General features: G+C 42.3%; 1 protein-coding gene across 1 annotated transcript; it reads right to left on the reverse strand.

Annotated features, from left to right (window-relative positions):
• Positions 1-373: 373 nt before the first annotated feature.
• LOC125508796 (caffeoylshikimate esterase-like) lies at positions 374-2,940 on the reverse strand. Its single transcript, XM_048673592.1, has 4 exons — positions 2,642-2,940; positions 2,238-2,548; positions 1,544-1,783; positions 374-895 (listed from the first exon to the last, which is right to left on the reverse strand). Exons 1-4 carry the CDS (start codon positions 2,793-2,795, stop codon positions 593-595), a joined length of 1,008 nt encoding a protein of 335 aa, XP_048529549.1. The 5' UTR covers positions 2,796-2,940; the 3' UTR covers positions 374-592.
• Positions 2,941-16,606: the final 13,666 nt, after the last annotated feature.

The raw sequence follows: 16,606 nt of genomic DNA on the forward strand, positions 1-16,606 counted from the left end.
GACTGCTCCTCAACGCCATCAAGTACCTTTGCCTTTGATTATCTCTACTATGGTATCTTATAAATTGGAGTTGGTGGTGATTGGTGAGTTTACTACCCCACTCCATCCCTGTCCCCCTCATCTATCTTGAAACTGCTAGACTCCTTTAGTTTGAAGATAGAGAAAAATCATATCTTTCATTGGTGCTTCCATCGCTGACGCAATTACACAAGTGTGGTGTTGGTTGCTTGATTGAGCTTCTTCCCCACAGTGTTGCACGTGCATTGGTAGTTATACATTGCTAATCCAATACAACTGAATCATTTTTGTGAATCGATAGCAACGCGGGGGCGTTATGCAAGTCAGATTTAAATATGATGATGAAGATATTATGTAAAACTGAAATAGCACTGCTATAAGATATATCTTTGAAAGATCCAGGTTGCATGGTATGCTGGTTTACAAGAAGACAGAAATTGACGAACTAGCTAGCAAGTTAGTACAATAATGAATTAATACACCACACTTGTAGCCAGCCAGTTATCTGATATGATTCCAAGTCCCAGCTGTACTTAACCATGCCTACAGCTGCTCATTGTCATTAGCTTTCGTGCTATTGCTTGTCGAAATTCTGCTCATCGTGCTTGGCCTTCTGTTCCATCTCCGATGACAAGTCCAAGGCGGCCGCCGACGATGATGATTTCGGGGATGATCTTTGGTCGAGCCACGCGATGATATCTTGGAAGACGGTGTGGATGTTTTCGGGGCTCTCGCCGGAGGTGAGGGCGTGCCACATGCCCGGGTAAAGGTTGAGCTTCTTGTCCTGGCTCACCGCCGACCGGTAGAGGAGATCGCTCACCGACGGGTCCGTCACCTTGTCGTCGCCTCCATGAACGATAAGGAACGGCAACGACACCTGCATACATATGCACGATCCATCCATCAGCATCACTCTTGTTGCTTACAGAGCTAATTATAGTTAGGAGCTTATGAGTATATATCTATCTCGGAAGATGAGGGAAAAGTCGTTGTTATGTGATATATACTCATCAGGCTGCTAACTGGAATTCATTGAACGGGCCACTCACGAGATAAATACCTCGAGTGTGATCTAAACAGAGAAGAGGCGTGAGACGTAGAGAGAGTATGCTTTAGAAGCCAGACCCAACTAACCGAACAGGGACGTCACACGAGCAAATCAGCCTCCTGAGTTTAATTGGAGAAAAAGAGATCGATCGAGACGTGTAGATACGGGCACATTACCATTAAGAAATATATATTCTACTCAATATTCATTTATCAAACATATCTCTCTCCCTCTGCAAGCGTGCTAGCTAGTTGATATATACTCCATGGAATATTATATGCGGAGACAAAGGGAATCCTTTTTTGCTTTAGTAATTAAGTGCTCCCTCCATTCACAAATATATAATGTTTTTGAATATTCGAATATGGACTAGATAAAGATTGAAATGAGTGAACACTACAACATGTCTATATATAATCGATGTATAAAGAAGTTAGAACATGTTTGCAAAAAAGAAGAAGAGATAATTAGTAGCACCTTTGAGAGTACGTTGTTCTCGAGGTTGAGGCTGACTTTGAGGAGCTCGTAGGCGGTCTTGAGGCGCGGCTTGCCCTGGTAGCAGTGGGGGTTGTTCCTGATCTCGTCGCGCTTCTCCTGCATCCTGTAGGCGGCGTCGATGACGTCCGTGGTCGGCACAATCTTCCACGTGGGGATGATGTTGGTCATCAGCTTGAGGACGCTCACCACCACCGGATGCGGCCGCATCTCGTCAGCGATCTGAAATATAATGACCAAAAAAATACTCCGCCCTTAGTTTTATGTACTACGTACTACTTTGAATTGGTCCAAATTAATGAAAGCAAATATTCATCGATCAACAAAGAATGATACTACTACTAGAATATGTGTCGTTATCGGTCGAGAAGCCTGAATGGCCGGCCGGGTCAACTGCTCCGGCATGGATTGGAATGGATTAAACTAAATGCGAAATCACTAACGGCCCGGCCGCACGCGGGGCGCCATCTCGATCCACCCGGTCAAAAGTCAAATGATGACGGCAACTAGCTTGCATACGCGGCCGGATTGATCGTGCGTGCGTGCGTGCATGCATCTCGTTTCCGTCTCGATCGTTGCCGCGTACTAGTAGCTACTCTAAAGTTGCGGTAGTTGGATTCTGGAAGATGATTCGGAGGGAGGCCGGCCGGAGTAGTGGGTAAGCATGCACGCGTACCTTGCACATGGGGGCGACCAGGACGGCGCCGGTCCAGTACGCCGGGCGCATCCGGTGGAGGAGCAGCGCCACGGCGCCGCCCATGGACTCGCCGAGGATGAAGCGGGGGAGGTCCGTGTTGGCCGTGGAGGCGACGACGGCGGTGAAGAAGGCGTCCGTGTCGCTGACGAGGAGGTCAAAGGAGGGGATGTAGCCCTGGAGCCCCTCCGACTTGCCGTGGCCCTCGTAGTCCACCCCGTACACGGCGTACCCGGCCTGCGCCAGCCGCACCCCCGTCCCCCGCATCGTCACGCTGCACTCCACCGCGTACCCTGCACGCACGCATGGATGTTGGGTGGTTAGTTAGTTAGTTGGATCATTCGCCATTAGAGCGGCGAGGAGGAAGGAAGGAAGCGCGTACGTACCATGGCAGAGGAAGACGAGGGCCTTGACTATCTGGCCCTTGGGGGGGAGCCATCTGCAGGTGAAGAGCTTCATCCCGCGGGCGGTCTGCACCGACTCCTCCTCGTACTCGTAGCTGCCATCGTCCGCCACACCGCTGCCGGACTTGCTCGCCATCGACCCCTTCTCTTCTTCTCCGACGACTGGCACTCGGTCGCAGGAAGGAAGCAGCTAGCCACGAGAAATTAAAGAGCGGAGAGAAATGTTGAATTTTTGCGAGACGGGGACGCAAGCGAGCGCGGCGAGGAGGATCAGGGCCGGGGGATGGATGACAGCTATATATGTGGACGCCGTTGTGAACAAAGGAATAGTATTACTCCACCAGTATTAGTAATATTTATTATTCTACAGTAATACTATAATATTATATTTTCTTACTGAGATTTTTTGACATCTTATTACTGAGAATTCAATGGCTGCTAAATCTTGAATCAATCAATCACTGCTCCGTAATGTTAATTGGTGCGAGCGCTGAAACGTCTGGACTGGGCGCGTTTCAGTTAACGTCCGTTCACCTGCACGTCATGCAAAGAAAGATAATAATAAACACAACCGTCCTTGACAGTAACATTTCAGAGTAACTGCGTCTCACATATGTCGCCGTATGCTCATCTATCGTGTCACCTTCTCAACTAAATTTCTAACACTATTTACTACAGCTACCCAAAAGCTAATGACACCAAGTATACAGGCAGCCCTTCCTCACAAAAAACAACAACTAATTTACAGTCAGAACCAAATACTACCGAGGATTTAAGTGTGTACGCACAAGAGGAAAAACAAACTGCCATTCACCCTGCCTGGCTACACCTGTATTTCCACCAGTAGTAGATTTAACACTGGTGGAGCTTAACCAGAAGTGTTTGTGTAGTGAGTAAATTTTGTTTGGTTCTCAAAAAAGAAAAAGAAAAATCTTTGCAACGTGAATCTGCATTTTGTTTGGATTAGACGAGTTCCACAGAAATCTGCGCAAATGACTCTAACTCAACCAAAAATCGTATAACAATTTATCCAGTTGTTCTGCTATAAGGCTGCTCCCAATGCTTCACCATGACGGTGTTTTTAGGTCGCCATGTCAGGTTTTTATCTATGTGGCGTGTTATGCAGATGAAACAGTCTCTTATTATGGATACCTTCTACACCCTACACACCCAATTCTATTGCATATATATATATATATATATATATATATATATATATATATATATATTCTGATATTGTCATCCACTTAGAGTCAAGGTCCTGCGGAGATGAAAACATGATAAGAGAGGGATTTAGAGGAAGGCTTCCTTTTCCAGTTTAATGGTTGCTTCAAGAAAATATCATATATGAAAGTGCCTTGGCATAGGACAACTCAGTTCTAGATTCACATGTCAGAGATAACCTCATTAACCTAACTTATCTTTTAGAAAAAGTTTATTGCTAACATGACGATGAAGAAATTAAGTGATAAGGAGGCTAATCCGTTGGTGCAAGTGTTTACTCTTAGCTTATACCGGGGTGTGACACCATAGTGACAGCATGGCATGAGATCATTCCCCTTTTACACGCGAGCTTGTCCTCAAGCTTATATTTTGGATAACACATAGTGAAGTCATCAAGATCTTTCCATGTGGTTTCGCTGGCAGCACAACTAATCCATTACGCTAGGACTTGGTGCACGCCACAGCAGACGTGACTGATGGACCTTGGTGGTGGACCACATGACACATCCGTCCTATAACACTACCGACGTCGGTAAGGCTTGGGGTGGTTTAGCATTGAATGCTTTAAGATTGTTCACATGAAATACGACGAAGGTGAGCTTGTGTGGACGCTAGAGGTAATATGATGGGATCCTACGTGCACGGTGATCATGTAAGACTCGTACTAGCAAGCAAGCTTGCAAGGGCAGAATCAATGATGAAGGGACAATAGATGCTATGAAGACGAAGGCATACCCAGTCTGCACTTGGGACTCAAAATATTGTTGCTTGGCTTCTTCTATGTCCTATTTACAGTCAGCACGAAATGTTGGGAAACATAGCATGCAATTTCAAAAAAATCCTACGCTCACGCAAGATCTATCTAGGAGATGCATAGCAACGAGGGGGGAGAGTGTGTCCACGTACCCTTGTAGACCGAAAGCGGAAGCGTTTGACAACACGGTTGATGTAGTCGAACTTCTTCTAGCTTCGACTGATCAAGCACCGCACGTACGACACCTCCGAGTTCTGCACTCGTTCAGCTCGGTGACATCCCTCGCCTTCTTGATCCAGCAAGGTGTCGAGGTAGTAGATGAGTTCCGTCAGCACGACGGTGTGGTGACGGTGATGATGAAGTGATTCTCGCAGGGCTTCACCTAAGCACCGCAAAACTATGACCGTGGGTGTAAACTGTGGAAGGGGGGGGGGCGCACACGGCTAACAACTGTTGTTCTATGTTCTAGGCGCCCCTCCCCACACATATATAGGTGGGAGTGGGAGGGGAGCAGCAAGGGTGCGCCCTAAGTAGGAGGAATCCTACTTGGGGTCCTCCCCAATTTGGCCTCCCCCCTTCCATATTTGCCGGAGGGGGAAAAGGGAAGAGGAAGGAGAGAAGGAAGGGGGGGCACCCCTTGTGGGCTGGTGTGCTCCCCTCCTATGGCCCATATAGCCCATATCTTTCCCCCGGGGGTTTCGGTAACCCCCCCCCCCCCGGTACTCCGAGAAATACCCGATACTATTCGGAACACTTCTGGTGTCTGAATACTATCGTCCTATATATCAGTCTTTACCTCTCGACCATTTCGATACTCCTCGTCATGTCCGCGATCTCATCTGGAACTCCGAACAACATTCGGTCACCAAATCACATAACTCATATAATACTAATTAAATCGTCATCGAACGTTAAGCGTGCGGACCCTACGGGTTCGAGAACTATGTAGACATGACCGAGACTCCTCTCCGGTTAATAACCAATAGTGGAACCTAGATGCTCATATTGGCTCCTACATATTCTACGAAGATCTTTATCGGTCGAACCATTATGACAACATATGTTATTCCCTTTGTCATCGGTATGTTACTTGCCCGAGATTCAATCGTCGGTATCCACATATCTAGTTCAATCTCGTAACCGGCAAGTCTCTTTACTCGTTCCATAATACATCATCTTGTAACTAACTCATTAGTCACTATGCTTGCAAGGCTTCTTATGATGTGCATTACCAAGAGGGCCCAGAGATACCTCTCCGATACTCGGAGTGACAAATCCTAATCTCGATCTATGCCAACCCAACAAACACCTTCGGAGATACCTGTAAAGCATATTTATAATCACTCAGTTACGTTGTGATGTTTGATAGCACACAAGGTATTCCTCCGGTATCCGGGAGTTGCATAATCGCATAGTCGAAGAAATATGTATTTGACATGAAGAAAGCAATAGCAATAAAACTAAACGATCAATATGCTAAGCTAACGGATGGGTCATGTCCATCACATCATTCTCCTAATGACGTGATCCCGTTATCAACTGACAACTCATGTCCATGGTTAGGAAACCTTAACCATCTTTGATCAATGAGCTAGTCAAGTAGAGGCTCATTAGGGACACAGTTTTTGTCTATGTATTCACACATGTATTTGGGTTTCCGATCAATACAATTCTAGCATGAATAATAAACATTTATCATAAATAAGGAAATATAAAATAACAACTTTATTATTTCCTCTAGGTCATATTTCCTTCACGAAATACTCCCGGTGATTTAAGTGCATACACATGAGAGGAAAATCAAACTATGCCATTCACCCCCTGCCTATAGTTGTATTTCTATTGGCAGTAGATTTGTGTTAACACTGATGGAGCTTAACCGGATGTGTTGGTTTAGTGAATAAGTTATGTTTGCAACATGAACCTGCATTTTGTTTGGATTACATGAGTTTCATAGGAATTTGTGCAAACAACTATAACTCAGCCAAAATCGTACAAGAATCGAGTTATTCTGTTATAAGGCTACTCCCAATGCTCCACTGTGGCAATGTTTCTTAGGTCACCGCATCATTTTTTTCTATGTGGTCTATAATTAATCAGGGGAGGGGACGAAATGGTATCTTATTTAGATACGACCTACAACACAATTCTATGCATATATCAATAATTCTCATATTATCATCCAATTGGAGTCAAGATCCTGCGAAGATAGAGACATGATAGAGATGGGATTTAGAGCAAGCCTCCTTTTTCTATAGTTTACTAATTGCTTCACAAAAATATCATATATGGTATACCTTTGCATAGGGAAACTCAATTGCACATCCACATGTCGGATATAACCTCACCAACTTAAAGATACTTTCCTAACCTATCTTTTAGAAAACATTAATCATTAACATGACAATGAAGAAACTAAGGAGATAAGGAGGCTAAGTCGTTGGTGGAAGTTTTCACTCTTGGCTTATATGGGGGTGTGACACCATAGTGGCGGACTGGCATGACATCATTCCCCTTTCACGTGTTCAGCTTATCCTCGAGCTTATATTTTGGATAAGACATAGTGAAGTCATCCAAATATTTCCATATGGTTTCGGTGGCGACACAACTAATTCATTATGCCAACACTTGGTGCACATCATAACAGACATGACTAAAGGACCTTAGCGGTGGCCCACATCACACATCCTTCGTGTAACACTACGATGTCGATAAGGCTTGTGGTTTAGCATTGAATGCTTTAAGATTGTTCACATGAAACACGTTGAAAGTGAGCTTGGGTGGACGCTGGAGGTAATATGAAACAGGAACCTATGTGCATGGTGATGATGTATGACTCGTACTAGCAAGTAAGCTTGAAATGCATAATAATCGATGAAGGGACAATAGAGGTGATGAAGATGAAGGCATACCCAATCTCCACTTAGGACCCATTGCTTGGCATGTTCCATATTTTATAACTAAATAGTTACCCCCACTAACATATTTCTCTCAACATGCACACATGCCACCTCATCATGAAACCATGCATGGGAAAGACCCATCTCAACATGCAAACATGGGGAGAAAAACACCTGAATTAATTAAATACAACAAATCATGTGTGTTTTTAGTTTTAGTTCTCATATTATTCATCCAAATATTCATGTTCAGAATGATCAAATATGATGAAAGCATACTGCAACCAATTCCTTCCGCAACACATGGTTTATCATCTAGTTGTAATAGAGTGTGTCCCACTATTATGCTAGAAGTAGGTGTTCATGAATGTTTTAGAGGAACTCGTCATGGTCCTTGATGAAGGAAATATGCCCTAGAGGCAATAACAAAATTGTTATTTATATTTCCTTATATCATGATAAATGTTTATTAGTCATGCTAGAATTGTATTAACCGGAAACTTAGTACATGTGTGAATACATAGACAAACAGAGTGTCACTAGTATGCCTCTAATTGACTAGCTCATTAATCAAAGTTGGTTAGGTTTCCTAGCCATAGACATGAGTTGTCATTTGATGAACAGGATCACATCATTAGAGAATGATGTGATTGACATGACCCATCCTTTAGCTTAGCAGTTTGATCGTTTAGTTTATTGCTATTGCTTTCTCCATAACTAATACATGTTCCTATGACTATGAGATTATGCAACTCCCGGATACCGGAGGAACACTTAGTGTGCTATCAAACAACGTAATAGGGTGATTATAAAGATGCTCTACAGGTGTCTCCGATGGTGTTTGTTGAGTTGGCAAAGATCGAGATTAGGATTTGTCACTCCGATTGTCGGAGAGGTATCTCTGGGCCCTCTCGGTAATGCACATCACTATAAGCCTTGCAAGCAATGTGACTAATGTGTTAGTTATGGGATGATGCATTACGGAACGAGTAAAGAGACTTGCAGGTAATGAGATTGAACTAGGTATGATGATACCGATGATCGAATCTCGGGCAAGTAACATACCGATGACAAAGGGAACAATGTATGTTGTTATGCGGTTTGACCGATAAAGATCTTTATAGAATATGTAGGTACCAATGTGAGCATCCAAGTTCCGCTATTGGTTATTGACCGGAGATGAGTCTCAGTCATATCTACATAGTTCTCGAACCCGTAGGGTTCGCACGCTTAACGTTCGATGATGATCGGTATTATGAGTTTATGTATTTTGATGTACCGAAGGTAGTTCGGAGCCCCGGATGTGATCACAGACATGACGAGGAGTCTCGAAATGGTCAAGACATTAAGATTGATATATTGGAAGGTTATGTTTGGACACCAGAATGGTTTCGGATGAGCTCGGGCATATACCGGAGTACCGGGGGTTACCGGAACCCCCCGCGGGCTTAATGGGCCTACATGGGCTTTAGTGGAAGAGAGAGGAGGCGTCCAAGAGGAGGGGCGCGCCCCCAAGCCCAATCCGAATTGGGGAGGGGGGTCGGCCCCCCTTTCCTTCTTCCCCTCTTCCCCTTCCTCCCCCCTCCTAGTTGGACTAGGAAAGGGGGGAAACCTACTCCTAGTAGGAGTAGGAATCCCCCCTTGGGGGCGCACCATGAGGCCGGCCGGCCCCCTCCTCCCCTCCTTTATATACGGGGGATGGGGGCACCCCATAGACACACAAGTTGATCTCTTAGCCATGTGCGGTGCCCCCATCCATAGATTTCCACCTCGGTCATATTGTGATAGTGCTTAGGCGAAGCCCCGCGTCGGTAACTTCATCATCACCGTCAACACACCGTCGTGCTGACGAAACTCTCCATCGGCCTCAGCTAGATCTAGAGTTCGAGGGGCGTCACCGAGCTGAACATGTGTAGATCGCGGAGGTGCTGTGCGTTTGGTGCTTGATCGGTTGGATCTCAAAGACGTTCGACTACATCAACCGTGTTACTTAACGCTTCCGCTTTCGGTCTACCAGGGTACGTGGACACACTCTTCCCTCTCGTTGCTATGCATCTCCTAAATAGATCTTGTGTGATCGTAGGCAATTTTTTGAAATACTGCGTTCCCCAACAGTGGCATCAAAGCCAGGTCTATGCGTAGATATTACATGAACGAGTAGAACACAGAGGAGTTGTGGGCGTGGGTATATACATATTGCTTGCCGTCACTAGTTGTTTCTTGATTCGGCGGTATTGTTGGATGAAGCGGCCCGGACCGACATTACATGACCGCGTTCATAAGACTAGTTCTACCGACGTGCTTTGCACACATGTGGCTGGCAAGTGTCAGTTTCTCCAACTTTAGTTGAATCGGATTCAATGAACAAGGTTCTTTCTGAAGATCAAAAAGAAATCACTATACCGCGTTGTGGTTTTTTGATGCGTAGGTAAGAACGGTTCTTGCTAGAAGCCCGTAGCAGCCATGTAAAACTTGCAACAACAAAGTAGATGATGTCTAACTTGTTTTTGCAAGGCATGTTGTGATGTGATATGGTCAAGACGTGATTATATAAATTGTTGTATGAGATGATCATGTTTTGTAACACAGTTATCGGCAACTGGCAGGAGCCATATGGTTGTTGCTTTATTGTATGAAATTCAATCGCCATGTAATTGCTTTAATTTATCACTAAGCGGTAGCGATAGTCGTAGAAGCAATAGTTGGCGAGAAAACAACGATGCTATGATGGAGATCAAGTTGTCAAGCCGGTGACGATGGTGATCATGACGGTGCTTTGGAGATGGAGATCAAAGGCACAAGATGATAATGGCCATATCATACCACTTATATTGATTGCATGTGATGTTTATCCTTTATGCATCTTATTTTGCTTAGTACGGCGGTAGAATTATAAGATGATCTCTCACTAAATTTCAAGGTATAAGTGTTCTCCCTGAGTATGCACCGTTGCTACAGTTTATCATGCCGAGACACCACGTGATGATCGGGTGTGATAAGCTCTACGTTCACATACAACGGGTGCAAGCCAGTTTTGCACACACAGAATACTCGGGCTAAACTTGACGAGCCTAGCATATGTAGATATGGTCTCGGAACACTGAGACCGAAAGGTCGAGCGTGAATCATATAGTAGATATGATCAACATAGTGATGTTCACCCACTGGTCCGCGTCGGTCCTAAACAAACGGTTTTTAACCCCTTTCCGTGATGGCATTCGGAACCGTCACCAAGTGAGTGTGGGCGATAGGGGGGTCCTTCCCACACGACCCAAAAACCGTTGGAGATATGCCCTCCTGGCACACACGCTTGGCAAAATGAGGTCGTGTGCGACCGGCGAGCGCTCAAATACGAAAATACGTACAATAGTGCGAAAAAATACAATTATACGGTGAAATTGTTTCCGGTCACAAGTACATCCCACACAGTCAATCCCGCTAAACGTTTCCGTTTGTATATACATCCCACACAGTCGCTGCAAGGAAAACGTTTGCGCAAGGTGGCGTAACGCAAACAGTTTTAAAAAGAATGTCGTGTGTGATTGTTCATTGATCCAACATGGTTTATTCCTAGAAACTGTGTGCGTTGCCTGAGGTCATCGCCCACGGTGTTTTCTCATTAACCGTTTGCAATAGGAAAACCCAATTAGCAAGCTAATTGGCCAATTAGCGGGCTAATTGCCCTATTATTAATAATCTATTTACTAATCTAATTGACATTCATATTAAGCACACAATATATTCTATTTCCGTATTAAGGAAGCAGGATTTCGTAATTGAAATACATTGGAGTACAACATGATATAGCTTCAGCACTCAGCTACCCCATCACACAACTGCACCAGCAGCAAGTTTCACATGCAACATCTAGAACCTTTCAAAATTAGCATCATAGACGGTACATAGAGAGATGCATTTCATCTGGAAAACTACTGAAGCGGAAGGCGAATATTGAGCCTTCATTCATGTTGAAGGTCTTTGCAACTTTAGGTCAGTGCCTGTGGATGATTGACGGTCCATCCTTCGACCTCTTCAGGAACACTTCAATATTGAACCGTGGGTGTTGTATGAAAACTTTCCTCGCCTCCTGACCACAGAGGTGGTTTGAGAGGTAATCATCAGTGAACATTGAAAAAAAGGATGTGCATAAATATCTTCTCTATATTCGAAACGGGGCAAAGGTATAATAGTTAGTACCATCTTGTAAACCTCAGTGCTTCCCATTGTTTCCCTGCAACACATATAAGGTAGTTAGTAATTGATACGTCTCCAACGTATCTATAATTTTTGATTGTTCCATGCTATTATATTATCTGTTCTGGATGTTAATGGGCTTATTTATACACTTTTATATTATTTTTGGGACTAACCTACTAACCAAAGGCCCAGTGCAAATTGCTGTTTTTTGCCTATTTCAGTGTTTCGCGGAAAAGGAATATCAAACGGAATAAAACCTTCGGGAGAGTTATTTTTGGAACAAACATGATCCAGGGGACTTGGAGTAGACGTCAAGAACCAACGAGGAGGCCACGAGGCAGGGAGGCGCGCCTGCCCCCCTGGGCGCGCGCGCCCCCACCCTCATGGGCCCCTCGTAGCTCCACCAACCTACTTCCTCCTCCTATATATATATCCATATACCCCGAAAACATCCAGGAGCACCACGAAACCCTATTTCCATTGCCGCAACCTTCTATACCCGAGAGATCCCATCTTGGGGCCTTTTCCGGAGCTCCGTCGGAGGGGGAATCGATCACGGAGGGCTTCTACGTCAACACCATAGCCTCTCCGATGATGTGTGAGTAGTTTACCTCAGACCTTCGGGTCCATAGTTATTAGCTAGTTGGCTTCTTCTCTCTCTTTAGATTTCAATACAAAGTTCTCCTCGATCTTCTTGGAGATCTATTCGATGTAACTCTTTTTGCGGTGTGTTTGTCGAGATCCGATGAATTGTGGGTTTATGATCAAGTTTATCTATGAAAAATATTTGATTCTTCTCTGAAATCTTTTATGTATGATTGGTTATCTTTGCAAGTCTCTTCGAATTATCAGTTTTGTTTGGCCTACTAGATTGATGTTTCTTGCAATGGGAGAAGTGCTTAGCTTTGGGTTCAATCTTGTGGTGTCCTTTCCAAGTGACAGCAGAGGCAGCAAGGCACGTATTGTATTGTTGCCATCGAGGATAAAAAGATGGGGTTTATATCATATTGCTTGATTTTATCCCTCTACATCATGTCATCTTGCTTAATGCGTTACTCTGTTCTTATGAACTTAATACTCTAGATGCATGCTGGATAGCAGTCGATGTGTGGAGTAATAGTAGTAGATGCAGAATCGTTTCGGTCTACTTGTCGCGGACGTGATGCCTATATACATGATCATGCCTAGATATTCTCATAATTATGCACTTTTCTATCAATTGCTTGACAGTAATTTGTTCATCCACCGTAATACTTATGCTATCTTGATAGAAGCCACTAGCGAAACCTATGGCCCCCGACTCTATTCTCTATTATATTAATCTCCCGTCAACTAGCTATTTCTGGCGCCGTTTATTTTGCAATCTTTACTTTCAATCTATATCATAAAAATACCAAAAATATTTATCTTATTATTATTATCTCTATCAGATCTCACTCTCGTAAGTGACTGTGAAGGGATTGACTACCCCTTTATCGCATTGGTTGCGAGGTTCTTATTTGTTTGTGTAGGTACGAGGGACTTGCGTGTAGTCTCCTACTGGATTGATACCTTGGTTCTCAAAAACTGAGGGAAATACTTACGCTACTTTGCTGCATCACCCTTTCCTCTTCAAAGGAAAACCAATGCATTGCTCAAGAGGTAGCAAGAAGGATTTCTGGCGCCGTTGCCGGGGAGATCTGCCACAAGTCAAGACATACCAAGTACCCATCACAAACTCTTATCCCTTGCATTACATTATTTGTCATTTGCCTCTCGTTTTCCTCTCCCCCACTTCACCCTTGCCGTTTTATTCGCCCTCTTTTTCCGTTCCCCTTCTCTTTTCTACTTCGTCTCTTTTCGCTCGCCTCTTGTGTGCTTGTGTGTTGGATTGTTTGTCACGATGGCTCAAGATAATACTAAATTATGTGACTTTTCTAATACCAACAATAATGATTTTATTAGCACTCCGATTGCTCCTCTTACCGATGTTGAATCTTGTGAAATTAATACTGCTTTGCTGAATCTTGTCATGAAAGATCCATTTTCCGGCCTTCCTAGTGAAGATGCCGCTACCCATCTAAACAGCTTTGTTGATTTGTGTGATATTGAAAATAAGAAAGATGTGGATAATGATATTGTTAAATTGAAGCTATTCCCATTTTTCGCTTACAGATCGTGCTAAAACTTGGTTTTCGTCTTTGCCTAAAAATAGTATCGATTCATGGAATAAGTGCAAAGATGCTTTTATCTCTAAGTATTTTCCTCCCTCTAAGATCATCTCTCTTAGAAACGATATTATGAATTTTAAGCAACTTGATCATGAACATGTTGCACAAGCTTGGGAGAGGATGAAATTACTGATACGTAATTGCCCTACACATGGTTTGAATCTTTGGATGATTATACAAATTTTTTATGTCGGACTGAATTTTGCTTCTAGAAATCTTTTAGATTCGGCCGTGGGAGGCACTTTTTTGGAAATCACTTTAGGAGAAGCTACTAAACTCCTAGATAATATTATGGTTAATTATTCTCAATGGCACACTGAAAGATCTACTAGTAAAAAGGTGCATGCAATAGAAGAAATTAATGTTTTGAGTGGAAAGATGGATGAACTTATGAAATTGTTTGCTAATAAGAGTGTTTCTTCTGATCCTAATGATATGCCTTTGTCTACTTTGATTGAGAATAATAATGAATCTATGGATGTGAATTTTTTTGGTAGGAACAATTTTGGTAATAACGCGTATAGAGGTAATTTTAATCCTAGGTCGTTTCCTAGTAATTCCTCTAATAATTATGGTAATTCCTACAACAATTATTATGGAAATTATAATAAGATACCCTCTGATTTTGAATCTAATATTAAAGAATTTATTAGTTCGCAAAAGAGTTTCAATGCTTCGATTGAAGAAAAACTGTCTAAGATTGATGAGTTGGCTAGGAACGTGGATAGAATTTCTCTTGATGTTGATTCTTTGAAACTTAGATCTATTCCACCTAAGCATGATATCAATGAGTCTCTCAAAGCTATGAGAATTTCCATTGATGAGTGCAAAGAAAGAACCGCCAGGATGCGTGCTAAAAAAGATTGCTTTGCGAAAGCGTGTTCTTCTAGTTTTCATGATAATAAGGATGAATATCTAAAAGTGATTGATGTGTCCCCTATTCAATCTTTGTTTTGATAATGATGGGACTGGATATGAGTCAACTTTAGTTAAAAGGCGTCCCAATGATTCGGAGTTTTTAGATCTTAATGCTAAAATTGGTAAAAGTGGGATTGGAGAGGTCAAAACTTTACATAGCAATGAACCCACTATTTTGGATTTAAAGGAATTTAATTATGATAATTGTTCATTAATAGATTGTATTTCCTTGTTGCAATCCGTGCTAAATTCTCTGCATGCTTATAATCAAAATAAAGCTTTTACTAAACATATCGTTGATGCTTTAATGCAATCTTATGAAGAAAAGCTTGAATTGGAAGTTTCTATTCCTAGAAAAATTTATGATGAGTGGGAACCCACTATTAAAATTAAAATCAAAGATCATGAATGCTTTTCTTTATGTGATTTGGGTTCTAGTGTTTCCACGATTCCAAAAACTTTGTGTGATGTGTTAGGTTTCCGTGAATTTGATGATTGTTCTTTAAATTTGCATCTGGCGGATTCCACTATTAAGAAACCTATGGGAAGAATTAATGAAGTTATTATTGTTGAAAATAGGAATTATGTGCCCATAGATTTAATTGTTCTTGATATTTATTGCAATCCTACATGTCCCATTATTCTTGGGAGACCTTTCCTTAGAACGATTGATGCAATTATTGATATGAAAGAAAGGAATATTAGATTCAAATTTCCATTAAGGAAAGGCATGGAACACTTTCCTAGAAAGAAAATTAAATTACCTTATGAATGTATTATGAGAGCCACTTATGGATTGCATACCAAAGATGATAATACATATATAGATCTATCCTTGCTTTATGCCTAGCTAGGGGCATTAAACGATAGCGCTTGTTGGGAGGCAACCCAATTTTATTTTTGTTCCTTGCTTTTTGGTTCTGTTTAGTAATAAATAATTCATCTAGCCTCTGTTTAGATGTGGTTTTATGCTTTTAATTAGTGTTTGTGCCAAGTAGAACCTTTGGGAAGACTTGGGGAAAGTCTTTGCGATCTTGCTTAAAAAACAGAAACTTTAGCGCTCACGATATTTCCTGCCATATTTTACTGGAGAGTGCGATTAGGTTAATTATTTTTGAATATGATTAATAGATAAATTACTCACGGCCAGAAATTTATTTTAGAATTTTTGGGGTTACATAAATATTCGAAACCTACAGATTACTACAGACTGATCTGTTTTTGATAGATTCTATTTTTCGCGTGTTGTTTGCTTATTTTGATGAATCTATGGCTAGTATCGGAGGTTATGAACCATAGAGAAGTTGGAATACAGTAGGTTTAACACCAAAATAAATAAAGAATGAGTTCATTACTGTACATTAAGTGGTGGTTTGTTTTCTTATACTAACGGAGCTCATGAGATTTTCTGTTTAAGTTTTGTGTTGTGAAGTTTTCAAGTTTTGGGTAAAGATTTGATGGATTATGGAATAAGGAGTGGCAAGAGCCTAAGCTTGAGTATTCTATAGTCTCACCTAAATAGCTTGGCGTAATCATGGTCATAGCTGTTTCCTGTGTGAAATTGTTATCCGCTCACAATTCCACACAACATACGAGCCGCAACCATAAGTAACTGTACTTGAGGCTACATTTTTATTCACCACATGATATGTGTTTTGCTTGGAGCGTCTTGTATGATTTGAGTCGTTGCTTTTTAGTTTACCACAATCATCCTTTCTGTACACACCTTTTGGGAGAGACACAC

The sequence above is a fragment of the Triticum urartu genome, chromosome 5 (assembly GCF_003073215.2).
Source record: "Triticum urartu cultivar G1812 chromosome 5, Tu2.1, whole genome shotgun sequence".
In the NCBI taxonomy this organism is placed as follows: Eukaryota; Viridiplantae; Streptophyta; class Magnoliopsida; order Poales; family Poaceae; genus Triticum; species Triticum urartu.